At 56.4% G+C, this 27520-nt stretch overlaps 3 protein-coding genes across 14 annotated transcripts in view; all 3 read right to left on the bottom strand.

Annotated features, from left to right (window-relative positions):
* Positions 1-88: 88 nt before the first annotated feature.
* On the bottom strand, positions 89-13897 carry IFFO1 (intermediate filament family orphan 1). Of its 4 annotated transcripts, none has more exons than XM_079936458.1 (9): positions 12748-13897; positions 9063-9123; positions 8877-8972; positions 8094-8234; positions 5907-6088; positions 5684-5804; positions 5330-5425; positions 2430-2560; positions 89-1788 (listed from the first exon to the last, which is right to left on the bottom strand). In XM_079936458.1, the coding sequence occupies exons 1-9, from the start codon at positions 13800-13802 to the stop codon at positions 1677-1679; spliced, it is 1995 nt and encodes a 664-aa protein (XP_079792584.1). In that variant the 5' UTR covers positions 13803-13897; the 3' UTR covers positions 89-1676. The 4 variants fall into 4 exon arrangements, with proteins under 4 accessions (XP_079792584.1, XP_079792581.1, XP_079792583.1 ...); XM_079936455.1 differs by having other exon boundaries at positions 5907-6064; XM_079936457.1 differs by having other exon boundaries at positions 89-1784; positions 5907-6064.
* A 153-nt stretch (positions 13898-14050) lies between these two features.
* Positions 14051-23164, bottom strand: NOP2 (NOP2 nucleolar protein). Its single transcript, XM_079936447.1, has 16 exons — positions 22890-23164; positions 22497-22606; positions 21381-21426; positions 21111-21199; positions 20683-20921; positions 19538-19593; positions 19257-19417; positions 18961-19160; positions 18716-18805; positions 17763-17850; positions 17546-17686; positions 16875-17014; positions 16643-16732; positions 16377-16499; positions 16038-16266; positions 14051-14861 (listed from the first exon to the last, which is right to left on the bottom strand). Exons 2-16 carry the CDS (start codon positions 22600-22602, stop codon positions 14176-14178), a joined length of 2484 nt encoding a protein of 827 aa, XP_079792573.1. The 5' UTR covers positions 22603-22606; positions 22890-23164; the 3' UTR covers positions 14051-14175.
* A 285-nt stretch (positions 23165-23449) lies between these two features.
* CHD4 (chromodomain helicase DNA binding protein 4) overlaps positions 23450-27520 on the bottom strand; it is a 30481-nt gene continuing 26410 nt past the window's right edge. For 6 of the 9 annotated variants that reach the window (XM_079936437.1, XM_079936438.1, XM_079936441.1 and 3 more), the window contains exons 38-40: positions 25559-25754; positions 24650-24813; positions 23451-24467 (exon numbers count right to left, since the gene is read on the bottom strand). In XM_079936437.1, coding sequence (XP_079792563.1) covers positions 24450-24467; positions 24650-24813; positions 25559-25754 — 378 coding nt within the window. In that variant the 3' untranslated portion in view covers positions 23451-24449. Of the gene's footprint in view, positions 24468-24649; positions 24814-25558; positions 25755-27520 lie in introns of all 9 variants that reach the window. The other 3 variants (XM_079936435.1, XM_079936442.1, XM_079936436.1) reach the window with 1 other exon arrangement.

The raw sequence follows: 27520 nt of genomic DNA, 5'->3' as shown, positions 1-27520 counted from the left end.
TCTTGCTGAGACCACCCAACCAGGCAGGAGCCCCGCCCCAGGGCGGACACTGCTCCCCTGAAGAGCCACGTGTCCTCAGGTCACCTTGATTCCTCTCTGAGGCCTTTGGGTGCCACGGGGACTCGCTGTGCTCCAGATGGCTGTGGCTGAGCCCAGGAATGGCCTGGCTCCACGTATCCAGATGCCGTTCTGTCTGCAGCTCCCCGAGGGTGACACTGGCACAGGAAGTCAGGGCAGAGTGTGCCTGGCCTCTGACCAGTTGGCTGACCTCTGCAGCAGCATGGAGCACGGCCAGCCTGCCGGGTGCAGACCCCAGCTCTGCCCAGTGGCTGCAAGTCTCAGTGCCCCGGTGATCACCAGCAGTGCAGCTGGGTGGGTGCCCTAGTGTCACCGGAGGGGTTACAGTAGGCTGGTCCATGGGAAGGGTGGGGATGGCTTTGCTCCCATGTCATCTGTCACCTGTGGATGCACGTGGCTTTGGCGGTAGAAGCACAGAGCTGGTGCCGGGAACCAGGGCTGAGGCCGCGGCCGTGCCACTCGAGGCACCGTTACCTTGGGCAGGTTACTTATAATCTCCGCACCTGCCTTGCACCTGCATGTTTTTAAAGTGATAACTAGCGCACTCTGTGCAGAGGACTGTATAACCACCACCAGACCAGAAAGTGCTGGAAACAGTGACACAGACGTGTTCAATCAATCAACAGTCGCCAGTTTCATTGTCATTAGATTCCACACAAACATCGGCTCAGCCCAGCCCGCCTCAGGCGGCGACGACGAGGGACCCTCGGTCTCGTAGCCCCAGTTCACCAAGCTTTTCCGAGTCCAGGACATCTCACTCAGCCGGTTGGTCTCAGTGTGTGACAGACACGGAGGAGACACACCTGCAGCTGATGCTTGAAGAAACTGGGACCCTGAGGGCACATGCGCCCATACATGCTCGTGTGCACACACACGCCCCCCCCCACACACAGCTTCACCTTTCTGTCACCGGGCGGTGACTGGGAAACAAGCAGGGGCTTCTGTCTCCCTCCACGACACTGACGCCGCACCCGGTCAGACCCAGAAGCCGCCGGCACCGGACGCACTAGGGCCCCTGCGACGTGCGGCACCTCCACCAGGGAAGGCTCACAGCCACGTCACTGCTGTCGGCCGGCACGGCCGTGAGCACTCGGACAAGAGGGAGGACAGAGCGCCCTGCCCAGGCCCGCTCCCTCCGCTTGTGACACGGAGGGAAGCCCTCTCTGGTGCACGAGCCACAGAACGTCCAGCCTAATCCCCCTCATACCAGTGCCCACGCCAGTTAGCACCAGTACAGAATCAAGACGGCCAGCTGGCTCGAGGCCACAGGGACGGCAGGAAGGACAATCCATCATGTTCCTTACTCAGTGGGGAGGTGAGGGGCCACGAGCGCTCGGGCAGCGTGTTAAAGATGGGAAGTAGCATTCACCCACGCAGGAAGGCAGGGGAGCCGGCTGTGCAGGGGGTCGCCCGGGAAGGGCAGGCCAAGCCTCGCTCCAGACACCCCAGACCCCTAGAGAGGCCAAGGACCAAGGGGGGAGGCTGGGGAGGAGCACCCCGTGGCCGGGGCCGGGCTCGGTGCTGCAGGACAAACGCGTTCCCTTCTGGGAACCACCCAGCCCCCTGCCTCGGTGAGTCCCAGCGGGCCGAGGAGGCCCCTATCTCACGGCGCCGTCGGATGAGACATCGCGATCGGAGTCCTCAGCCTCGCTTGGTGGCGGCGGGGGCGGCAGGTCGCTAAGCGGGGCCGCAGTGAAAGCAGGAGACTTTCTAGAAAAGAGCGTCAGCTGTAACCTCGGGGCGGGTCAGCTGTAACCTCGGGGCGGGAGGAGTCCTGACAAGGCCGGCACGCCCGCCACCCCTGGCCTGATCCCCTGGCAGGCAGCATCTCAGGCAGGGCAGGAGGACCACAGGGCAAGGGCGGATGCAGGGCAAGGGAGGGGGGAAGGGGGTAAGAAACGGTCCCCACTTTAACTTGGGGACCCGGAGAGGCTGAGTTCAGAAGTATCTGAGGTCACAGTATGAGACGCCGCCGGAGCCGGAGGGCACCGGCTCTGTGGCCCCAGCTTCACGTCTATGAAGTAGTTTTGCGATTTTTAAAAACTTACGCAGGGTCAAAGGCACAAATTGTGGCGCTGACTTTAGATAAAAGTCTGCCCCTTGTGCTCCCTGTCAGTCTTTAGCTGCCTTTCTAACCAGGGGAACCGCATCGGGAGGTTTCGGCAGTCCAACCACGGATGGACAACTGCCGAGGGGGAGGGAGCTGCCGGGCTGGGGCGAGCAGACCAGGCGATCTCCAACGGGCAGCCCCACGGCAAGACGGGCCTGAGTCACTGCCGGAGGGTCTCAGGGCTCCCCAGTGAGGGGCGCTGGGTACTGTCCCCTCCCGCCTGTGCCCGGGGGGCCCTTACCGGTCCCCGGACTGGGTGATGAGCCGGCGGCAGGTCTCCATCTGCACGTCCAGGCCCCGCTTCATGCTGCACATCTCCATGTACTCGTGCAGGTGCCGGTTCATGTCATTCTTGGCCGTGGCCAGCTCCAGCTGTGGCGGGGGCAGGGCAGGGCCGCCGGGTCAGCAGGGCCTGTCCCCCGCCCCCCGGAGGCTAACTGCCAAGCACCCCGGGCGGGGCACAGGCAGCCGTAGTGGAAGTGAAGGACTCAGATTTTAAACTAAACCAGCTCAAGGCAGAAGGTGCCCGATACCCCATCATTCCTTCTAGTTTCCCCGGGAGTCTCTCCCACAGAGGCTTTCACTAAGCGATCTGCTCTGGGCCTGCACTCTCGGAACAGACTCCCAACGAGAGCCGTGAGGAACGGATGTTCCTGAGTGCGTGGGCAGCACGTGGGGATGACCTTGCCCCTTCCTGGGGCCCCCCCGGGGCCTGCTCCAGTCCTCACTCCCCACACAGCGCTGTCCCCCCAGCCTGTCCCCCTCTGCAAGCTGGGAGCTCCTGGCAGGGCTGGCCACGGGGCCTACTCATCCCTGCGTGCACACCCCACACCTCGACGGCAGTCATTAGTTAACTTCAAGCAGCGTCCACGAGACTCATGGCCCAGAGGCCGGCTGGGCCCTGTTGAAAGGCACTCTGCTCTCTTACCACCTATTTCCTCTCATTGCTTTTCTCACTTGTAAGTCCTTTTCAGAGATGAACGGAAGGACTGCCTGCCTCGCTGAATGTCCGACGGGCTCTGAGATGTAGCCCGACTCAAGACACGTCATGCGTGACATGACGTGTGGCCCAGAGTCGAGGGCACGCAGTCTCCCTCCCAGACCCCGCCTCTGCGCCACAGGCTCAGAGGTAGAGCTGAGAGCCAGGCGCAGAGGCGGTGAAAGATCTGGCCACAGACAGTGTGCTGCCTCTCTCTGTTCTGGGCACAAGGGGAGGCAGAGAAACTGCTCGGAGGTGACGTGCTTGACTGCTTGAGAGCAAAGAGAAAGGGCGGGAAGCCACCTGTGAACGGTCTGAACTGGGCAGAGAGGATGCGAAACTCGGAGAGAAAAGAAAATAGTCACAGAGCCAGACACAGAGACGGCAGCCCAGGTGGATCAGAAGCCCTAGTGAGCACGGCTCCAACTCCAGCCTTGGTTCCAGAGCTGGGATCCCAGCCGGGGCCCAGCAGCAAGAGCATGTGCAGGGGCAGGACGCACTGACTGTTCAGTCCAGGAGGGAAATACGGTGCCGCCAGCTCTTGTCCAGACTGGCTGCCACCTACACCCCAATCCCTACACCTCAGGAGAGCCCCCCGGTATTAAAGAGGAGGGGTGGGCTCTGGAGCCCATCGCTCAGCGGGGCAGGGAACAAGGGAACGAACCAAACATATTCCAGGAGAATACGAGGCTAGGACGGCCACCAGTCTCTACACAGCCCCTCAGAGCAGGGCTGCAGGAAGGAGACGACCCCAAAAGCCACACTGCAAACCCCGTGCACGCTGGCAGCGGGGCAGGGCGGAGGGGTGAGGCTGGGAGCAGATGGAGGGGAAGGGGTGGGGGAAAGAATTCCCGCCCACCCTCCACCTGGGCCTTGGTCTCACCATCCAGTGGTGGAAATGGTCCTTGCCTCCATCCCAGGGCCCCTGAGAGATCAAAGGTCACTGAGTTGAAGGGACCTCAGGTGTCCCATTTGGATGTCCAGGAGCAACACTGCAGCCACCACCACCGTGTCCGCGCCGCTGACACCTCCCATCATGCCATTCTAGGCGTAGGGAGGAGGAGGACAGTGGGATGGTGTAAACGGGAGAGCGGAGTGCAGTTCCCCCTCCCAGCTCCTCAGCTAGTGGCGCACAGCTGGCTGTGTCTTTCTTTTCTTTTTTTTTTGGCCACATGCCATGTGGGACTTGCGGGGGGGATCGAACTGGGGGCGAACCCGCGCCCCCTGCAGTGGAAGTGTGGAGTCTTAACCATGTGACTGCCAGGGAAGTTCCCAGCAGTGCCTTTAAAAGTGAGCACCTGTCTGCCCGGGCAAAAAAAATGAAAGCAGGTTTTGCTGAAAGGAGCAGGGCCGGCTAATGTGCGCTGGGGGAACGAGGATGTAGGAAAATAATTCCTCAACTTCCACTGCCGCTGTGAGGGCAGTGGGCTCGGAGAGAGGCCCCCAGCCTCATCCCCAAGTCAGAGTGCATGGCAAGGACCCTCTCACGCTCGCTCGGGCAGGAGGGCTCACGAGAATCGCACGCGCACGCAAGCCTCGTCCCACAGGCCCTCCTCCCAGGTGCCACAAATCCTTCCCGCCGCCCCTAGAGGCCTAGAGTTTAAGTTGAAGCACCAGTTCCACTCGCATCTCTAGAAGGTTCCTCAAGGCTAGGGAATAAGAATGGAGGTTTCCCCATTGGCTCAAAGGTTGAGCCGCGACAGCAGCAAAGTTCAAGTCCATCCGAGTGGACTTCACCACAGCACTAACAATAATAACAGCAATGATGATAAAGCAACGACCATATGCTGTGCTGACGACGAGACAGACGCTGCCCCACGCTCTGCCTGGGCCTTACTTCACTTGACCTTCAAACAACCCTGAGGGAGGTATTAGTAAGAACCCCACTTTATAAATAAAGAAGCATGCTCAGAGAAAAGAGGCCTGTTAAAAGTTAGAGTGGAAGTAAGTGACAGAGCTGAGGTTTGAACCCACATCTGTCGGCCTCCCTCCCCAGCCTGAGGTCTTAAGGACCCACCGGAGGTGCTACAGTGGGGAGATCACTCCGCCCCCGTCAGGAAGAAATGGGGAGGCCCTGGTGTCTGGGGTCCCGCAGGGGTGAGGCCATTGCACCTGCGACCCACCGGGAGCCTGGGCCCCTCGGCTTCAGCGCACGGCCTTACCTCTATCTGGTCAATGGTTTCCTGATATTCTTTCTCCCGGGTTTTGAACAGGGACTCAGTATCTTTAATCACCTTCTCCAAACTGTCTTCCGGCTGCTGGAGAGGAAAGGGAAGCAGGGGGAGGCCAGATGGGAGGGGTGGGACGGGGCACCACAGGGCAAGGCGAGGGAGAGAGTGAGTCAGGTTAAAGGAAGCCGGAGAGAGAGGGGACGAGGACAAAGGACCAGGGAGAAGCAGGTGACGGAGGGTGGCCACAAAGGGAAGACAGAGCACGGCATGGACGGTGGGCGGGGAGGAGACGGCCTGGCGCCCGGAGAGGAGGAGCCGGGACCCTGCGGCCGGGAGGGCGGTTACCTCTCCCGGGGCCTCTGCAGCAGCCAAGGCATAGCCCGAGAAGTCCTCCCAGAGCAGCAGGGTCTCCTCGGTCTCCTCCCAAGTCAGGCTGTCACAGTCGTCCTCAAAATCATACTCCCTCCTAGAGACAGGGAGCCCCGGCGTCAGGGCGGGCGGCAGGGAGGGGCTGCTGGGCGGGGCTCCGGCCTCGGGGGCGGGGCGGCGAGGGGCCTGCGGGACTCACAGCTGGTTCAGCATGCGCTGCATCTCCTCGTTGATGCTGAGGGCCGTGCTCTCCTCCTCGTCCCCGTCGGGGTGGCAGGGCCCGTCACTCTCTGACAGGGAGGTGTCCTCCTCGACGGCAGCCTTGCGCTCCCGCTTCCGCCCCCCCATGGACGGGACCTTAATGGGAGACAAGTGCAGAGACTACAGAGACGAGGCCGGGTGCATGAGGAGAAGGGCGTGGGCGCCGGCAGGGGAGGGAAGCATGGACCAGCGGGAAGGGGGGGCAGACAGAGAGAAGACACAGTTACAAGACGGAACAGAAACACCAGCGTCACCGAGACAGGCAGACAGACACAGATGGGGACGGGGCTGCAGACTAGGAGGAAGACAGACAAGAAACAGAGAAAACAGAGCAGTAAGATAAGGGGGAAATGGCTGGCCTCGACCACAGTAAGATGTGCATAATGGCCCAGAGGATTTCTTTTCTAAAAAAAGTCTTCTAGTGAAATGACTGAACTGAGAGGAAACTTTCAGGCTGCAAGGAGGAGGGAGACACGGAGTTGACAAAGCAGAACCTGAGTCACACATCCAGATCTGGAAGCCAGAGGGCAAAGGGAGAGAGAGAACTGGAGGCAGAAGAATGAGAGAGAGGGAGAGAACAGGTGGGGGGAGGGGAGAGAACAGGTGGGGGGGGAGAGACAGAACAGGTGGGGGGGAGAGAACAGGTGGGGGGGAGAGAACAGGTGGGGGGGAGAGAACAGGTGGGGGGAGAGAGAACAGGTGGAGGGCGAGAGAACAGGTGGGGGGAGAACAGGTGGGGGGGAGAACAGAGGGGAGAGAAGTGGGGGGAGAGAGAGAAGGGGAGAGGGATAGAAGGGGAGAGGGAGAGAGAAGGGGGGAGAGGGATAGAAGGGGAAGAGGGATAGAAGGGGGGAGAGGGAGAGAGAAGGGGAGAGAGAAGGGGGGAGAGGGAGAGAGAAGGGCGGAGAGGGAGAGAGAAGGGCGGAGAGGGATAGAAGGGGGGAGAGGGAGAGAGAAGGGGGAGAGGGATAGAAGGGGGAGAGGGATAGAGAAGGGGGAGAGGGATAGAAGGGGGGAGAGGGAGAGAGAAGGGGGAGAGGGAGAGAGAAGGGGGGAGAGGGAGAGAGAAGGGGGAGAGGGAGAGAGAAGTGGGGAGAGGGATAGAAGGGGGAGAGGGATAAAGGGGGAGAGGGAGAGAGAAGGGGGAGAGGGAGAGAGAAGGGGAGAGGGATAGAAGGGGAGAAGGAGAGCGAAGGCGGGGAGAGGGATAGAAGGGGGAGAGGGGGAGAGAAGGGGGGAGAGGGGGAGAGAAGGGGGAGAGGCATAAAAGGGGGAGAGGGAGAGAGAAGGGGGAGAGGGAGAGAGAAGGGGGGAGAGGGGGGAGAAGGGGGAAGAGGGAGAGAGAAGGGGGAGAGGCGTAGAAGGGGGAGAGGGAGAGAGAAGGGGGAGAGGCATAGAAGGGGGAGAGGGAGAGAGAAGGGGGAGAGGCATAGAAGGGGGAGAGGGAGAGAGAAGGGGGGAGAGGGAGAGAGAAGGGGGGAGAGGGAGAGAGAAGGGGGGAGAGGGAGAGAGAAGGGGGAGAGGCATAGAAGGGGGAGAGGGAGAGAGAAGGGGGAAGAGGGAGAGAGAAGGGGGAGAGGCATACAAGGGGGAGAGGGAGAGAGAAGGGGGGAGAGGAAGAGAGAATGGGGAGAGGGATAGAAGGGGGTAGAGGGAGGGAGAAGCGGGGAGAGGGAAGGAGGGGTGGGAGATAAAGAAGGGAGCAGAGCAGCCGGATAGAGGGGAGGGGTCTGCGCTGAGAGCCCTGCGGGTCAGGAGGCCTGGGGAGCTGAGAAATGGGCCGGGGACGCAGGAAGCTTGCGTGAGAGCAGAACTAACCAGCTTCTTCTGTGGAGGAAGCAAGAGAAGATGAAAGGCAGAGAGGCGAGGAGGCAGACGGGAGAGAGAGGGGAGGGGAGAGACGGCGTTAGAGACCGCTCCAAACTCCTCTCCAGAGGTTGTCCCTCACCCCCAGCCTCGTCCCGCCAGGGCCCGGCTGCCGCGCTAAGCTCTCCGAGAAGGGGCCGGGCCCAGCTCCCGCGGAGGACCGGGCTCTCGCGGCCCCGCGCCCCCCTACAGAGCTCGGGCGCGGACACCAGGCGGTGGGACGGGGCGGGGGCCGGACCCAGGCGCCCCTCGCCCTCACCTGGAACATCTTGATCATGTCCTCGCAGTTGCGCTGCTGGGCCAAGTCACAGAGCTTGGCGGTGATGTCGATGCGGCGGCAGATGTCCATGTCCACCTTCATGGCCTTCTCCTGGATCTTCGTGTCCAGGTCGGACAGGTTCTGTGCGGGGAGCACGGAGGGCGGTGAGGGGGTCCTCAGGGCCCGGCAATGTCCCCTCATCCTCCCAGACACACGGCCCCTCCCAGCAGAAGGCACCCCTTTTCCTGGGTGCCCCTCCAGCACTCTGCCCAGGACAGCTGGCTCCCCGGCCAGACGGGGCCCCCGAAGGGCACGGCCCAGTGGCTGGGACATGCAGGGGGCTCCCTCCTGGAACTCAGGCTACAAGAGACACTGACTGGCTGACCACCAGGGGCTATGAGAGTGGAGAAGTATCGCAATGGTGACATCAGCTGACGCTGAACGAGCACCGCTGTCCTAACTCAGTGCATCACAACCTTCGAACCAGACTGCAAAGCGCGTGCTTTACTACCCCACTCCACAGACCCAGATACGAAGGCAGAGTGTCAGGACTTCACCCAGGGCCACACTGCGAGCAAACCACCCTGAGGAACAATGGAGGCCACGGGGACTTCCGCTGTCTCTTCTTCTCCGGAGTTAGGGGTGGGCAAGCGGAAAAGAAATGGAAGCACATACGCTGGGGGGAGGGTCAGTGAATTGGGTGCAACTAAAAAGGCCGGCTCCCTGGCCTCAGGCAGCCTCGCCCCGGCGGGTAGGGACGAGGGGTGACGCGGCGGCACTCACGTTGCTCATGAGCCCCTTGAAGACCACCAGCTCGGCCTTCAGCTGCTCCACCTTCAGGGCCAGCTCCTCCTGGCAGGCGTCAGCCTCCTGGGCCTCCTACGGTCGGGAGAAACCCGGCGTGAGCCGCACTGCCTGCGGGCGGCGGGCAGGGGAAGGTGGGACGAGGCGGGGCAGGGCGGCCCTCACCTCCTGGAGCTCGTTCACGCGCTCCTGCAGCTGCAGCCTCACCACGTACTCCTCTTCCCACCTGCAGACAGCGAAGGGCCAGCGCCTGGGTGCGGGGTCCTCCCGCCTCCGCTCTCCGCCCCCCGCCCGTCTGGCTCAGGCTCAGGCCCCGGCCCCGGGTCTGCTTCCCCAGACGGGAGGAGCCGGGCAGAAACGTGTGGCTCCAGGCTCCCCGCCAGCTCCCAGCTCACCAGCTGCCTTCCCGGAACCTCCGGCCTCGCACCATTTAAGAGCAACTGCGGCTGCTCTGGTCCCTCGCAGGGCCCAGCCCGACCAGCTGTCCGGCTGGCCTCGTCCCCCTCCTTCTGCCCACACCACCCGGCCCGGTCTCCCACCTCCAGTCCTCAGATCCGGGCTCCCGCCTGCTGCCTGCACCAGAACAGAGCTCGTCTAGCCCGCTGCCCTGCCTCCTGTGGTACCATTAATCCTGTAAAAGCAGCTGCAGGACACATACGGCATCAGCAAAGGTGGTCAGGAGCCTGCGAGGAGATGCTTGAAGTCCATCCCCACAAGCTCCAGAAACTGCCCACCCAGAGGCCCCGGGTGAGCCGCAGAGAGGGGCCAGGATGCGGGCAGGAGCCTGGGATCACTGAGCACCCACACCCAGAGGGAGAGGGAAACCGTGGTGGGTAAGAACTAGCGGCAGGACCTCCTGGGCCCCCGCATGCAGAGCCTAAGACCACGAGGAGGCTAGAAGGCGCTCCTGGCCAAGGCTGGGAGCTGGCCGGTGCGTCCCCCTCCTCCTCACACAGGCAGGAGGGCAGCGGCGGGGGCAACACCCCTGCTTAGGATTGATTTCAGGGCCCCGCAAGGTTGGCTGGAACAGCGGGACTCCTCAGACCCCACTGACATAGCCCAGCACTTCTCCCCCATCCTGGAAAGGCTTCCTCCAGGCTGAGAAAGGAGGGCAACTGCACCAGGGGAGAAACCTCAACGCCAGAAAGGTGGTTAGGAAGCAGCATGGAGAACACACTCCGCAGGCCCAGGATTTGGTCTTCCCCTCCCCTCCCCTCCATCTCTGTTCCCAGGTGCCTCTCAGCTCTCTTCCCCGGGCTCCTCCTCCAGGCCCATCTCTCCTAGCCCTCCCGTTCCTCCGCACTGCAGTGTTCCTAATAATAACTCCTCGACCTCACCGTGGCCGCCCCTCCTGGCGGCTGGGCTGGGCCGGGAGAAAGCAGCCCAGCTCCCCTCCCGTCTTCCTGGCTCCCCACCCAGCCCCTCCCCTCGCTCTGGCATTCTCATTCAGACAGTTGGGGCCAGCGAGGTGCCCCAGCAGTGTCAGGTTATGTATTTTCTTAAAGAAGACATTTATCTTTCTGGGCCTTGGTTTCTTCGTCTACAGCGTGAGGGCAGGGGATGCAGTACCCTGATGCCCCTGGGGTCCATGCATCCCTGGAGGAAGCAAGCGAGACAGACAAGGGGACCAAAACCCTGTGGAAGATGCATCAGGGAGGGCAGGACAGTGAACTCAACTGTTCCAGGTAGAAACTTAAGGAAGTTAGGTATGGCTTAAGATTAATAAAATCTCAAACAAACAAACAAAAAATCTGAAAATAAACCATCTGGAAGCTCACTAGAATTCTATTTGTACTCCAGCCAGACATTCCCACGAATGGGTTCGTTTTGACCTCTATTTAAATCTGGTCTCCCTCGCAAGGTTCTTTAAACATGGGTAGACGTTGAGCAATTTCCACGTATTCTACATTGAGCAAACATCTTTCTTCCAAATAAACGGTCTCCCTGAGTGAAGTGAGGAAGCAGGGGCCACTCCTATGTCGGAAAAACTGAGACCAGGAAAAAGAGATCCACCCAAGGTCGCACAAGGCAGGGGAGCTGAACCCAGAACCAGGAGGCCTCAGCTCCTTCCCAGTTTAGTGCTCATACTATGCCCACGTCTTCCAGGCTACAGACGGGAGCTAGCTTTGCTATGAAGAGAAGAGACCAAGGGCAGGGGATCTGGGGTGGAAGAATGAGTTGACTACCAGTATCACGTACCACCCACGTCTGGCCGTGAGGCCCTCTGCACAGCGGAGTGCTGCAGAGCTATGAGCTCATCAGCCCCCGAGGAATAACCCTTTGCTGCCCTGGACAGCTGGACCAAGGACAAATACTCTTCCGGTTAGAAACAGAACACCCCCACAACAGCAGTTGTTCCTGTGGTTATGGATGTATTCCAGAACTGTCCATGTTCCACTGCTGACGGCGTTAATTAACTCCTGCAGTGGCTGGGGCAGGATGGTTCTGGGTGGCATCTGAATGATGGTTTTAGGATAACTGAGACTCCCAAAGACACTTCAGTCATGGACTACAACCAAGGAAGGAAGCCAGCCAGCGTGAGGACAGGACTCCACCTCAGCAAGCCTGCTGATCTGTGATCTGCTAGACTCTGGCGGGTTACAGATCCCTGAAGTTCGCCCCCGACCCCCAACCCGACCCAGCAGGCATTTGCCTGAGCATTCAGCCAATCCCCACCAGACACAAATCTCTGCTCCACTGGGCTGCAAGGGTAATTCCCAGGCCTGCCCACAAGGGGTCAGAGTAGCTCATTAAGAGGTTAAACCTGAAGGCTAAGCCTCTTTCCGACCTGTCACCTCCTCCGTCTTCAACCATGGCGTCCCAGGCACAGTGTACGAAGTGCTGGCTGTGCTCAGGCTGCTGTCCTAACAGCATGGTTATCAGCCGTCTAGGGGATCCACCTGGATGCAGCCAGCACTCCTGCGTCGCATCCCCTCCCCTGGCGCCTTGCGCTACCCCGCAGGGCTCCCTGCAGTAAACCAACTCCTCATCTTCAGAGCCACCCGGCCTGCCCCAGCTGCCTTGTGTCAAAGGTGTGGTGTGTCCATGTTCCCAGCCTTCTCCTACTCGGGTCCTTGCTGCCCTCTTCACACTTCCTCCGCCTTCAGCTCTGCACTTTCAGATCCCCCAGCTTCCAAGGCTAGCCCTGGGCCAACTACATAGGCCCTTCCCCTTTCCCTAGGGAATTCCCTTTACTCCTTCTTCCCGCCTCCCTCCTTTTCTGACCCACTCCCAGAAATGCCCTAAGGTCCCCACAGCATTCTGGTTTGGATGGAACCAGAGCAGCCGTGCTGCTCCCTCGGACGCCGTTTTGGGAAACGCTGGGCAGAGGCAGGATCACCTACTGCAAGGTGCAGCCCCTCTCCAACCCCCTTCTCATTGCCCTTCGACTCCCAAATTAAAACTACAACCTTTGCCTCTAACTTTTGATCAGTAATGTGGAGCCTATATCACAAAGTCGCTCCGAGGGCTGAGACTGGGGGATTAAGCAGTAGCCCGGATGTGGCCTCTCCGACCCATGTCCCTTTTACACATCACAAAACCCCCAGTTAACACAGTCCTCCAAACACTGCAGCCTAGATGAAAAACAAGTGTTCCCCGCAGTATTCGGCTCCTAGACGCCTCCTTCCGGTCACGAGTCTCGACTTCTGCATTCTCTAGGGATTCTAGTCTCCGGGTATCCAATTCCTTCTGTGGACTTCCAAGCTCCTCCTTACACAGCAGGAACTTTACTCATACTGACTCCTCCCTGATTCTTGGGCCCCAGCTGCTCTCGGCTCCTGTACGCACACCTAGCCCCGGCCCCAGTGTGGCGTGAGCTGAGCCCCCTCCCCACCTTCCCGATCCCTACCTCCGCTTGTACTCGTCCCGCTCGCGCTTCACTTTAGCCAGCACGTTGTAGAGAGCGCGGATCTCGGGGGTGATGGTGTCGATCTGGACGCCCACCCCGTCGGGGTGCACCCACGACAGGCCAGGCCCTTGCACCAAAGTGGGCTCCAGTCCCGGCCCGAGCCGGCGGGCGTGAGAGAAGGACCAGATGGTGCCGGGCATGAAGCGGGCCGACGAGGAGGAGGCAGAGGAGGCGGAGGTGGAGGTGGAGGGAGCCGGGTGGCAGGCCGCGGAGGGCGCGAGGGGGCCTGCCGGCGAGCGCGCGGGCGAGCCCAGCACCCGCGCCGACGGGGTGCAGACGGCAGCCGGCCGGGCGCCCAGGGGCAGCCCCAGGGGTCTGACGGGGCTGACGAAGCCGGTCTGCACGGCCTGGTCTCGGCGAGCCAGGCCCCGCCGGCCCTGCTTACCCTCCTCCAGCGCCTGCTGCAGCTGCTTCTCCAGCAGCCGGTTGCGGCGCTCCAACTCGTGCACCTTGGCCAGGAAGCAGCGGAAGCGGAGGTTCAGGGTCTTGAGCACGTTGATGTTGGAGCCCAGGTCGTTGCGGAGCGCCATGGCGGCGGGGGGCGCCGGGCCCGGCCCGGGCGGCGAGTAGGAAGCCGAGCCGGCCCGGGCGAGCGGCGCCGGGGGCACGTCCCCGCCGCCGGCCAAGTGGTCGCTTCCCACGGGGTCCCCCAGCGGCCCGGCCAGGCCTTGCTGCTCCTGCTGGAGGAGGAAGAGGTTGGGGCCGAATAACGGATTCATGGCTGCGCCTTCTGCCGGGAGATGGAGACCCGTGCAGGAGCAGGGCTGGAGGGCGAGGGAGGAGAGCCAATGAGGCGCCAGGGGGACGAGGGGCAGCCAATCAGACGGCTCGGCGGAAGGGGCAGAGGTCAGCGGGGCGGAGGAGGCCAGGGAGGAGGCCAATGAAAGGCTCATTCGGAAGCTGGCACCTGGACCGACCTTTCCGGGTCTGAGGCTGAGCCCTGAGCCGACCGGACCCCGACCCATGCCCAGAATCCAGCCAGCGTGGCAGGACATAAAACCCAGGTCCTCCAGTACTCCATGGTTCTGGTGGCACGAAATTCACCTTCCCTACACCCCAATTGCCCTCCTCTCCCCTGAATCCAAACACCCAGGCTCTGACTCCATGACTCTCCTTCCCTGGGTCCCTGGGAACTGACCTTATTTCTCAGTATACCACACTGTCCGCTCTCTTCAGGGGTTCCCCGTCCCACCCTCCCACCTCTACCCTTCAAGCAGCAAAGCCAGTACCCAGTCCCCTCAAAAAAACACACAGCAGCCAGAGATTGTAAAATGTGTATTAAATTTCACATCCCCAGTGGGGAAGCCATCCTCACAGAGGTAAGAGTTCCAACCCAGTAACAATGGCAATGAGCCACCCCAGTATAGTTCAACCATCCATCGGAGACAGCAGGGGCTGGCGGCCGCCTCTGGACAGAGATTTTCTCCTCTTTGCTGGTGGGGGCCGGCTGTGACCCCCCCGGTGGGGGGACATGACTGGAGTCTTAGGTCCCTTGGGGGTACCATTCTGTTTCTGGAAGGCAGCTTTCTTGAGAGGCTGCTCTGGCACCCGCTGTTTAACCTCCTCAGCCCCTGTGGTGTTCCCCAGGGGCTGACCACGGTCCTCAGGCTTGAGAGTGGCCTGCGTCTTGGAGAGGGACGGCACAGCAGGTGTTTCCGTGCAGGTGCCCTTAGGAGGAGCGTGCCGCTTCCGGAAGGCAGCTTTCTTGGAGGACTGCAGTTCGGGTGACTGCTGCTGTAGCTTCCCGGCTACCTTTGGTTCCCTGACCCCTGCTGCTTTTTCAGCTGGCTGACTGCTATCCTGCAGCTTAGAGGAAGCTTGGGCCTTTGTGACAGAACACACAGTGGACACTTCTGAGTCTGTCCCTCTGGAGACACCATTCTGCTTCTGGAAGGAAGCCTTCTTGGGATGTTTCCATTTCTGCAGCCGCTGCTTTGCTTGACCAGCCACTCTGGCCTTCTTGGCAGGCTGCCTGCTGCTCTCAGGCTGGGGGGTCACCTGCCCTTTCAGGTGGGGCAAGTCTAGGTTTGTAAGGGTGGATATCACAGAATTTCCTGAGGTTAAAATTAAACAGATGGTTTGAGAAAACAGGCCTCATCACTGGGTCTTGATCATTAGTGGAGGAGGTAGGTAGAGGTATTAAAATAAGGAAACTGCCGGGGTACTATCTCTTGGCCAAGTGTTCCACACAATTGGGACGGTGCCTAAGAGCAGATTACCTGGCTTCATATTACTTAATATCACCTGGTCTTTACGCAAGTCATATTTGAACCCTGTATTAAAGAGAAGGCATCACTACCCATCCCCATCCTTGGGCCAAAAGGTTTTCAGAGGAAGCTGTGCCCCCTTGAGGCCAGCAGGTAACAAGACACTCTAAGGAGGAGGCGAACCCTGAAAAAACCTGAAGCACTGGGCTTTTCTTTTAATCAGAAAAGATATTTTTTTCATGCAGAGTTTGACGAGATGCAGGAAAATAAGAATGCACACAGAGCAACTAGAAAAAGCTAGTCTTCATTAATGAAGACATACTAAATATGTATCTTTACAGTTACAGCAAAAAAAAAATGCAAGAAATTTTGCTACTTCTTAAAGAGGTTTTTGTTCTGTTAACATTCAGATGTGACTTTTGTTAAGAGGCATTGTTTATGAAGAGGAAAAAAAATCAACTCAATAAGTCATGTTGTTTGTGTCCAGAGAAGCCCGCCTCTCCCTCTTCCAACTCAGCTCAGGGTGGCATCCCGGCAGGCAGAGCCCTCAGGCTTGTTTCAGAAAACCCCACCCTTCCCCTTGAGATCAAGGCCAGACTCCTCAAGATGGCTGAGGAAACGATCTGCAATTAGTGTGATGGGCTCAGAGAACGGACAGTTCTGAGGAGTCGCGTGCCAACCCAATGCTGACAAGGCTGGACTGGCAGAGGTCTATTACCAGTAAGGCAACCCTCGGCCAAGAAACCACACTCGCACTGGGAATGCGTTTAGTGCCGACCAACTGCAGCCATTTGGCAGGATCAAGGGAAAGACCCCACCCACGTGAACCCCGTAACGCACCGAATGGGGCCCAGGCTTGGGAACAACTAGCTGGGATGAAAGGGGTCTCTCACCCAAGCGTGCAAAGGCCAGGAGAGGGAGGCCGAGATCCGCCCTTCCCCGCAGTCACACCAGAAAGCCTCCTGAAGCTATGGTAGAAAGAGCAAAGGTGGAGAGGAGAGGTACAAAGAGCACACTGCTTACCTGTCTGGGACTGGGGGATAGAATTGGAGAATTTCTTGAACTTGGCAATAAAGAAACCATCCACGTTGTGGGTGTGAGGGTAGAAGCGGCGGGTGGAGCGCAGGGTAGGGTGGAAGCGCCTTTCCCGGAAGCGGGTGAAGCCCTCCTGGCCGAAGTCCAGGCCCGTGGGCACCAGCCGCACGTTCCTTTTTCTCAGGGCGTAGTCTACCACCCACTCGTTCTCTTCCACCTGACGTGTGGGGGAGACAGAGACGGAAGGGAAAGCGGAGCTGGAGCCGAGGGGGTGCTGGGGGGCGCCGGCGCCAGCCCTGCCCCCTCTCGCCCCACGACAGGCCTCACCATGATGGAGCAGGTGCAGTAGACGAGGTAGCCCCCCGTCTTGGAGGTGGCGCTGACAGAGTCGATAGCGCTCAGGAGCAGCTCCTTCTGAAGGTGAGCGCAGCGCAAGATGTCCTTCTCATCCTGTCCCAGGACGGAGAGACCCACAGCGCTGGACTTTCTAAAGGTAGCCTCAGGAGACGTGAGCTGCTGACTGCCCACCTCCCACTCCGCTCCGCCAGCCCCCCTTCCCCGAGACTTTTCAGCAGGTCCCCCAACCCCTGCACCTTGTTCGTCTTCACTGCTGGGTCCTTGGAGATGATACCGGTGCCACTGCAGGGGGCATCCAGCAGGACTCGGTCAAAGCCCCCCACCACCTGGGGAAAAAGGTAGGCTAAGTGGATGTTTTCGGCAACCTGAACCATACCGATTATTTCCTAAGGGCAGGTCTCAACATCCTGAGGTCGGGAAGGGAGCAGGTGAGACGCCCCAGGAGAGACACACAGCGGGGAGCCCCACCTTGGGAAACTGGCGCCCGTCATAGTGGCTGATGACGGTGTTGGTGACTCCCAGCCGGTGCAGGTTGCCCACGACGCTCCTGAGCCGCTCGGCATTGGCGTCATTGGCGAGGATCACACCTGTGTTCTTCATGAGCTGGGCTGAAGGGAGGAGGGCACAGTGCTCACCGGCAGCTCCTGTGCCTCCACACCTGCCGGCCACCCTCTAGCCCAAGACTCTGCCTGTGAAGTCTCACCCCTTCCCCAAATAAGCTGCAACCCCACCGGCTACCCGGTCCGCCCCGGCCCTGTGATGAGCGAGCCCGCCAGGATGACTTTTCTGTTACTGAACGCCCTTCTGATCCTTCAGACTAAGTTACTTCTTCCAAGGGATAACAGTTTAATAAAATGGTTACGACTAATTATACGTAGCGGTTACTGTGCCAGGGACTTGCATATGCGCACCTCAACCCTCAGGACCCACGCATAACATAACAGCCAACACGAGCACCATCACCTCGCCGTTCCACAGGTGCCCAAGGTCACGTGGGCAGTAAGAGGCCCTCGTGGGGCTGGAGCTGGGCCGCCCCCAGAACCTGTGCTGCCGCCCACTCTGCTGACCGCCTGTGCAACCCCACCTCCTTCATAAGCAGAGTGCCAGCTGAAGCCTAGCCCCACCAGCCCTTCTCATACCTATGTAGCTGGTCTTTCCTCCAGGGGCACAACACATGTCCAGGATCCGCTCATGTTCCTGGGGTGCCAAGGCCATGACGGGCAACATGCTGGAGGCCCCCTGCAGCATGTAGTGCCCAGCCAGGTACTCGGGAGTGGCACCTGTGGATGAGGACCCGCCTGTGACATGCTGGGACGAGGGCACGGGCAGAAGGGCTCCGGGGCAGGGAACACTTACCAATGGGCACCGAAGAATCATATACCACGAGTCCAGTCTTCGACCACTTGCCCAGGGGATCCAGGTTAACCCCACGATTGATCAGCGCCTGAAAATAAGATGGATGAAAGTGTTAAAACGTCGGAAGCTACTATACCCAGTAGGGGACTGGAGACGTGACACCCTGGTCCTGGCAGGAGGCCCGTGGCACCACGACCCCTGGAGCTTAGTCAGGACACAATCATCACAGGCGCACGGAACAGTCTGTCCCATCCCATGGTCTCCTCTTCCTTAGCCTCAGGTTCTAACTCAAGGTCTGAATTCCATCCCAATGGAGCACACTGCCAGCTCCTGTTCTTTCATCTCCTGGAAATGGACCCCGGCTTTCCAAGAGCCTCAGCCCCCTTGCCATCCTAAAACTTAGCGTTATTGGTTATAGCAACGTTAAAGATAACTATCGAGTTACCTTCCAGGGAGAGGCAACAGAAGACAGACACCAGGAGACAGACAACACACAAGGCCACACCACTGCCTCTGGCACCAGGGTTTTAACCTGGGGCCCCTGAACCCCTGGAAACGAGGAGCTTAAAACACTGCTTGTGTGTGTGTGTCACGTCTTTTCCCGGGGATAGGGATCACAGCCTCACCAGCTTCTCAATCATCTACGAGGCAGACAACCCCCTCCCACTTCTCTGTGAGGCGGCATTTTCATCGTGATGCGGATGTCTCAGCCCTGTCACAGGGAGCAGAGGCTGAAATGACGAGCTCCCCAATCGACAGAGGTCCTCAGCCCTGCCAGACAGACCCAGCGTGACACCAGGCCTAGGTCTGCCTCCTGGGACCATGCCTGTACCAAGAAATGCCTAGGTACTAAGACCCCCCACGCCCAGTGCGGTGGGACGGGGGTGGTGGGCGGGGGTCTCTGGGATTCAGTGCCTCCCTGAAACAAGCAAACCTCAGGGCCCACCCCTCACCTGAGCGAGGTCCCGGCGCCGGGTCTTCAAGGTATTGGTCCTGAGGGTGATGGGCCGAGGCACCTCATTGGCTTCCAAAAACTCCACCAGCTGGGACAGAGCATGGCAGGGAGCAGGTCAGGCTGGCCTAGGAGCGCAGCCAGAAAAGCAGAGAGCAAGGGGACTGGCTGCCTTCTTACACAGTGTAAGAGAAGAGAGAGTGAGGAAAGAAAAGCATGAAGGGCATCAGAATGGCAAGTCGGTACCTCAGACAGAGGGAAGAGGTCCATAAGCTTGCCAAGGAGGAAGTCTCCATAGGAGTAGTAAGTGGCCAGATCCTTCCGAAGCCGCTGCAGGTATTCAGAACGAGACCGACCTTCCTCCCGCTGAGTCCCAAAATCGCGCAGCACTCCCACTATGTCTTGGATGCGCTTGTGAACTCGCTGCAAGTCTGGAACCTGGGCATGTGGACCTGTTAAGGAACTGCTTCCTGGTTTCCTGGGGCCTGGAAATGCCTTCTCCCCAGCATCCCCCTCCGGCTCCCCCTGCCCCAGAAGGATATCCTGCTCCATCTCCCCAGCAGGGGGCAGCACAAAAGTCTCCTCCTCGTCCGCGTTGATCTGCAGGTCCCCTTCCATCTCATCATCCTCTTTGGGACCTGACCCAGGGGACACTTTCTCCTCTTCCTCCTCTTCGTAGGTCTCCTCCTCACTCCACTGGCCCCTATAAACAGGTCCAAGAACAGAGTGGTTCACAGATCAAAGCAGACACCTCCTCCTTCCTCACATTTTCCTTCATCCCAGCCACTGCCTACTCTCCACCCTAAGAGTTTCCAAAACTCACCCAGCAACAGCCTCCTGGGCCTTCTGCTTCCGAGCAGCCCTTTCAATGGGCAGCAACTGAATAAAGAGACAAGAGGCTGGTGATGCAAAGCTTGCCCTTCCACCAGCCCACGAAATACTTCCTACCTCTGTTTTTTTCCTAAATACAAACATAACTCTTGCTCCCAGAAAAAAATTTAGACCCTGAAGAAGTGAATATAAGATTAGCAAAATATTTACCATTACTGAAGTGAAATGATGGATTGAAAGAGTTCGGTACATTGTTCTTCCCATACCCATATGTACACGGGTGGGCAGGCAGGACACGGACACGGACACACACACACACACACATACACACACACAAAAACTGCCCTGGGCACCCGTTTTGCCATATTTTCCTCCACGCTTACTCTACATTTTTCACACAGTTAAAATCATGATTCATCTTCGAGTCTGTTTCTCGCCTTTTCTCATTCACAGATCACAAGCATTTTCACAGACGCAATGGCCAAACGTTAATTTAGCATACGAATGAACCACAGTTCACTTAAGCCTATTAGGCATTTTGGAAGTTTCCAGAGTTTGGGCATTATGGTCCACATGGTGCCTGGAAATCGCAAAACAGTAGCTCTGCAGAGAGAAGGGGGGTTGGGGGAGAGGGGTGAAAGTGGGAACTTCCTTTTTATTCCATACGACTCGATTATGCTTGAATTTTCCTAGTAACACACTCATATACTTAAACTGTATAATACATGATAACTTCTTATACTTCGGCAAGTAAACCTGTCTACATTCTGGATCACCTTTCTAAGGTGGAATTACTAAGTGAAAAGGAAAAACCTTTTTAAGGTTCTCAGATACCAAATGCTTAAAAAAAAAAAAAGTGTGCATTTCTAGTCCCAGCAGTGGGGCCATACAAGTGTCCGCCTTCCCATGTCCTCACCAGCACTGAGCATCGTTATATTTTAAAGTGCTCTATCCTGTGGCTCTTTTAAACTTGCACATGCGCTGAGAGGACGTAAGGTGCTACGAAAGGTGATGGAACGCTAAAATCCCTTTTCTCCACTCAGGCTTATCCTTGTCACCGAGAGATAGTCTCAAGGATCTGGAAAGACTCTAAAAGGCAAGGATAGCTTTCTGAAGACCCAGAGAGATAAAGCTCACCTCTGCACCGTCATCCTCATCTTCGTCCTCTGAGCTGGAGTCAGCTCCATAGTCATCTACCATATCAGCGTCACTGTCCTCGGAGCCCCAGAGGTCCCCCTGGTTCGCCACACCACCCTCTTCAGAGTCTTCCTCCTCTTCTTCCTCGTCACTGCTGTGGGTTGGTGCCGGGCGCTTCTTGCCTCGAGCACTGTTAAATAAGGACGGGGCTCCCTTCTTACTGGGTGCCTGGACAGCTCCTGCAGAGATCCCAGAGGGTTTGAAGAATCCTGGACTGATGGCAGCCACACACTGATGGAGCCTCTGTACTTCCTACCCCAAGAACGTCCTCTGGCTGTTCCTTTCACTTCAGAAATACTCAACAAGCCCCTCCCTACCCAGGACCCAGAGGACTCCTCACGTGGCACCCAGCTCCTATGTCCACTGACCTTCTGACAGCTTTCCAGGCAATGGTTTGGCCCCAGGGGACTTATTCATCTCAGGGGCTTCAGCAGAGCCCAACCTCCTCCTGGCTGCCCTGAAAACATAAAAGGAGTGAGGAAATGGAACACACCTCTAGGCTCTGCCACTTCCCAGTGCAGGGAAACCTGACAGTCCCCAACAGCTCTTTCCATCAGCATGATCACATGGGAGCAGTGCCTAAAGATGAGTGGGACCAGTTTAACCTGGGTAACGTAAGTCTAGACATGCACACTCACCTCTTTCGGGCACGACTGGACAACCTCTTGAAATTTTCATCACCACCTGTTTAAAAAAAAAAAATTTTTTTAAACAGGCAGAACAGGAGGTTACAGGGAAAATGAAAAAAAAAAGCAACGGGAAAGGAAATAAAAGGGAAAAGAATTGGAACACTAGTTAGAGGCAGTAGATGATAACTCACTCCACTGTGCTCTACCGGGAGCTGGATAAGAGATGTAGAGGAGATGATTTCCACCTGGCTGTTCACCAGCCAAATCCAAACAGGGCCTCCCTCCAGACTGATTTCAACACACAGCATCATCATCATTCTGGTAACACAGATTCAAAACTTTCTTCTCCCCTTTCTTTTACTCTCAACTCATCAGTTACCAACCACGATACATTTTACCTTTACAACTGCTGCTGTTCCTATACTCTCCAAGAAACAGAAAATTTAAATCTCAGCTCTGTCATTTAATAACTATTTACAGGTTAACCTCTCAGCACCCATTTCCTTAGCAGGGCCTCTCTCACAGGACACTGAGAATGAGAGGATACAATGTGTCCAAAGGCTTCGGTATAGTGTTTAGCATTTGCCAACACCTCAGTAAACTGCATCTTTTATATGACGTTCAACACAAACTGCTTGCCCACTCTTCCCTCCCACCCAGTCTTCCATGCAGTAGACTACTAACCATGCAGGAACCAGATCTGTGCTTTCCCATCTCCATGCCCTCAACAATGCAGTTCACAGTGACTGGACTATCCCCTTCCAACTTCCACTTGCTAAAATGTCACCCATTTTTCAAAACCCAACTGCTTCACAAAATCTTTTCAAACAAAATCTTCTCAAACTCTCTAACTCCGTGGGATCCCCCTTCCTCTGAACTCCCGCAGTGTTAAACCACACCTCTCCTTGCCTGAGTACTTGTGTCCCAGTCGCATCTTCCCTAAGTTCTAAACGCTAATGAGAGTACTTCATTCCTACTTATTTCCTACTAACTCATTAAAAGAAAATTCCGCTTGAACAGAAAGCGAACACACAAAATGACTAAAAAAACGGAAGGGTTGAGCTACAGATAAAAGAATAGCGCAAAAGCTGGAGAATCGGGAGAGGGAGCACGCCAGACCCCTACCTGCAGGCAAGAATTTGGCAAGTTCGGTCTCGGCACCTTTCTGTTTCCGGGCCTTTCGGCCCGGCCCGCGCTTCTCCTTCTTCGTAGGGTCCAATTTACGCCCCATGGTACTGGGGAAAACAAAACGGGAGACAGTAGAAGAGCGCGTATTGTAAGGGAAAGGCAGAACGCAGACGAAGCGAAATGGAGCGGGAGAGGGTATCGCCTCCACCAGAACCTCGACTCAACAGCCCCTCGAGGCCCGTCCAAACCTCCACTCCACGCTGAGCCCCGGGCCCTGGGTCTCACGCCCTAGGTACCGCGTACCCCCACCCTCCCCACGCCCCAGTCCAGGCCAGCGCCTCACCCTTCCTTCCCCAAATTCCTCCAGACACGCCCGAAGCCTCGGCTCACCTGGAAGCCAATCCAGCCCCGAGACGGGATTCGGAAGCAGGCGCGGAGCTCCACGTGCGGCCCAGGACAAGCGCTCCGACGCCGCACCACGAAAACGTCTTACGCAGGCGCCCTGCGTGCCTGCCGAGGCCCCGCCTCTTCCGGTCTTCCGGTCCGCCGCGGAAGCCGGAACGTTTGCTTACCCGGCCCGCGCGGGGCTGGGGGGCCGTGCGGCCGGGCACGATTCTCGGGCGGACCGCTCTGCTTTCCCCCCGGCCGGAGAAGGTGGTGCACCCAAGGCGTTTTCGGCTTCCCCGCCTTCCCCTCCGGGCATGGGCCTTTCGCCTCACTGCAGATTTGTCGGAAATACTGTACCCGAAAGCAGCCCCTTCCCCTCGAACGGAGGCGCCAGAGCCGGGTCCTCCTCCGCCCGACGTCGCCTCAAGATCGGGGGACCCCACGCCTGCGACGCGGAAACCCTCTTCCTTAACCCCAGACCCCGCGCTCCCCCTCAGATAACGGTCCTCTCTGCCCAGGTTCCCGTCTTGGAGGTCGGGAGGAAGGCATCTCGCGTCCTGACTTCATTCACGCAAGTTAACAGAAAAACCGACTTCAGCCTTTCTTCAAATAGACAGCAAGGTGGTGCTTAGCTGTTAAAACTCTTCCAGCCCTTCGTTGGTTTTGTTTTCCCAACTCTGCGAGGAAGACCCCTTCATTTTATACGCGCGACGTCCACAGCCCGGAGAAGTCTGCTTCCGCACCCTCGCGGATCCAGGAGGCCGCGGTGTGGGCTGTGAACCCGGCGGCTCCGGTGGCCCCGCTGTGCACAGGTGGGCTTGTCAGCACACAGCACGTGCACAGTGGGAACTCGGCTCTTTCGTGAAATCTCAGGACACAAGGAAACCCTTCGTCTCCAAACACACGTCCCAAGGCTCCCATACAGAAACATTCATCCACCTGCACCTACACCCACACTGAACGAGAGCACTAAAATACAAGGAAAATTTTATTTTCAATTTTCGTCAAGAAATTTGCTGTGGTTTTTTATGCTTTTGGTTTTTTTTTTTTTTTCCACTTTATTTAATTCTAGCCACTCAGGGGCTGGAGCCGCTGGGTTCCTGGTATTAAAAAGATGCCAACAGAGGTAGCTGTGTCTCACCCAGGGGCCCGGCCCACTGTGAATACCCCCCAAAAAAGGAGAAAAAACACAAAATAAACCAACAAAATAAAACCAAAAGGAGGAAGAAATTCTGATCATTTTCTTCAAGCCTGTTGGGAACCCGCAACAGTTTGTGTGTAACAGACGTTACAGTGGGGAGAAGCCAGGGCCCGGAAGGCCAGCCCGCCAGCTCCCCGCAGATGGCGCCGGCGCTACTGCTGCATGTCTCTCCAGCAGGAAGGGCACCACTGCCCCTCACTCCCTCCCCTCCCCCAGTGCTCAGCGGGGCTGTTCCTCTACAACTTGGAAGATGGGGCAGAAGGAAGGAGAGGGTCTCTCAGGCCCCCAGGGGAGAAGCTGGGCAAGGGAAAGTGAGGAAGGTCACTGCTCAGCGGTGGAGATGGTATCATCAATCTGGATCTTCACTGCTGCTGGGCTACCTATAGGAAGAGAAAGCCAAGGGAGTCAGAATTCCAGACTCCAGGAACCCACCTGATCCCAAGGGAACTCACTGGTAAGCCAGCCCCACCTGCCCAGTATGTAAACCTAGGGACAGACAGCAGAGTTAAAGTTCTAGAATGGCTCTGTTGGAAGAGCTGGCCAGACGAAAATGGTCCTATACCTGCTGTGGAGGTGGTTCAGGTGCCCGGTTTGCCAGGCGACTGAGAATATTACGCTCTGACATCTGTAGCCTCACAGCAACTGGGGGAATTCGGGCAATAGTAGCTGGGAGTCGAGTCACATCGGCTTTCATGTCACTCAGCAGTTCTTCTAGCTGTTTCAGAACTGCAGGGGCAAGAAAAAGAGGCGGTGAGCCATGGTAGTCAAGACCGAGGTCCATCTTTCCCATTAAGTGGACCCCCCACACACACCCATTACTTCTCAATGACCAAGTGACTGATGTGCCGGAGTACTGTCTTTTGTCACCGAGTCACCTGACCTGGCTCCACCACACTCAAATTCCTGTCCCTCATATTCCAGTTCCAACTGTCCATGATTCTGTGCTTTCTAAAGCCAACTGTCCCTTGATCCCTATTGTCTCTATTTCCTCCACTTCTTCAATAGCTATTCCTATTGTTTCCTCTTCTCACTATCTTTCCTCTGCACCTTTGGAGCTGTCTCCCTCTTCCTTTATAACAGATTTCTTTTCCTTATTTCACCCTCCATCCCCCTTACAATGTCTTAACTTTAATTAAAAACAATGTTGAAAGCAGTCTAGAATTTGACAAGATCTTCAATCACCTTGTTACCTCTAAACTATCCCAGATCACACTATATTATTCTGCTTTGCTTTCCACCTCCAAGAACTGGAATACATTCAAGAGTTAAAAAGCAAAGAACTACTGTCCTTGACCGTCTCTAAGATGTTAGCTTCCTAAGAAGGAACGCAAGGATCCCCAGCACACCCTAAGCTCCCAGACAAAGAAAGGGGCTCCAAAAAAGGCTCAGACCTGAGAAGTAGGTGTGTGTCGGGGAGGGGCAGAGGAGGAAGGAGGCCAAGTCCACAGGAGGCAGGGGAGCCACTGGCTACCTTTGTGCAGGACCGCATTTGCTGGCTTGTTTCCCGCCATCGACTCCTTGGACAGGTGCTGATGACTCTCTGCCAAACACTCCACCTCAGCAAAGCGGGTGTTCAGGGCCATGGAAGGGTGAGAGGGGTCCTCTGACATGTTCAGGTAAGCCGCCCGACGCAGCTGCTCCTCAATCACCAGGGCTTGTTCTAAGAGCTGGACAAGAGGGAAACAGGAGACGGCAGCTGGACTGACCCTCACTTTGCTCATTTCTCACGGGCCTCTCAGAACCTACACCTGGCCAGTTCAACATTCCATTGCCTTTTTCACCCCACTTCGAAGGTCTGTGTTTTTAAAGCTCTTTACCCTTTATTGATTCACTCTTATACAAAAATGATAAATCCTCAATTTAGAAAATACAGAATGTATAAAGAATTAAAATCACAATTCCACCTCTGAGAGCTACTGTTAACATTTTGAGGTTTTCTGTTACATGTTTTTTACAGAATTAAGATTCTATATACGTATTTATATTGTATCAACTCAAAGTTACATAGTAAGGCTCCTCCCTTGTTATTAGCTGCTCTTTATAAAAGATGACGTTTTTTTCCCCCATTCTTTTTCAAATTCTTTTCCCGTTTAGGTTATTACAGAATACAGATGACTTAATGGTTGCATGGCAGTCCATCTACCCTATCAAGTTGTTTTACTCTCTAAAATTATTCCTGTTGTTTCTTTTCGTTCATCTCTATATCTCACTCCCATTCCTTTCCTTCCTCAATAGGCAACCCTTCTAATATACCTACTGTGTGTCTTTTTGTGGGTTTTCTTGAAGACAGTATTGTTTCATGTGCACATTTCTCATTTACAGAATGTTTTTCTGTACATTATAAAATGCTTTTTCATTTCCCCACTACATACCTTTTTTAAAGGTCCATTTATGTTACAAAACGTGTATTTTGTTGTTTCTTAATGCTCGGTGATGTGAATCCACATTTTACCTACCCACACTCCCAATGTCAAACATCTAGGTTGCCTCCAGGCCCCACCACCAAAAATCATAATGCAACGCACATGTCACCTGATGGAGCTGTGTAAAACAGCCTTTGAAATACATTTCAAGGGACAGAATGTTGATTCATGACTTATGAGACTTATTTTACTCAAGTATCCACTGGTTCTTAAAAAGAATGAATCCACTAGGGGTCAGGAAAAAGGACAGTATGAGAATGGACAGTTGTTTCTTCCAGAAGACCTGGCTCCAATTCAGGCCTAACTTATCCCCAAACAGACCAAGCACCTCCTTTCAATCTATATACCACCCTGTCTCCTTCACCAACTCCCCTCCCTCTTGCCCCAAACTATGAGCTTTCTCCAGGATCAGCATTCTCCCAAGCGCTCTCTCCCCTCCTGGCATCAGCCAGCACCTCTGTGCAAATGAGTTGGTGCTTTTCAAACACGCATCTCAAGCACTGATTGTTCTGATCCCACTCGTGCGTGGTTGATCACTTTTATCCCACTTGTTTAACGGTGGTGGGAGTACTGGGAGGATATTTACTTGTGAAAAACACCAAATGACTTGTCTAAAATTGAACTTAACTTTTTTCTACAAACTGCTCCCTCTCCTCACTTCCCTGATCTGCCAATAGTAATTTAACTTTCTCAGTGACTCAGACTCAAAACTTCAGTTATTTTTGGAGTCTCATTCCTTTGTATCTCAAATTCAATAAAGTAACTCAGGGGTCAGCAAACTATGGCCTGTGGGCCAAATCTGGGCCACTGCCTGTTTTTGGATGGCCCAAGAGCTAAGAATGGGTTCTTCATTTTTAAATGGTTGAAAAAAAATCAAAATAATAGCTTATAAAGCTTCATAAAAATTATAGGAAGTTCAAATTTTAGTGTCGATAAAAAAAGTTTTACTGGAACATATTCATACTTATCACCTGTGGCTGCTTGCCCACTATGACAGAGCTGAGTATCAG

Source organism: Stenella coeruleoalba (assembly GCF_951394435.1).
Source record: "Stenella coeruleoalba genome assembly, chromosome: 11".
Lineage (NCBI taxonomy): Eukaryota > Metazoa > Chordata > Mammalia > Artiodactyla > Delphinidae > Stenella > Stenella coeruleoalba.
This window is presented reverse-complemented; position numbering and strand designations above follow the sequence as displayed.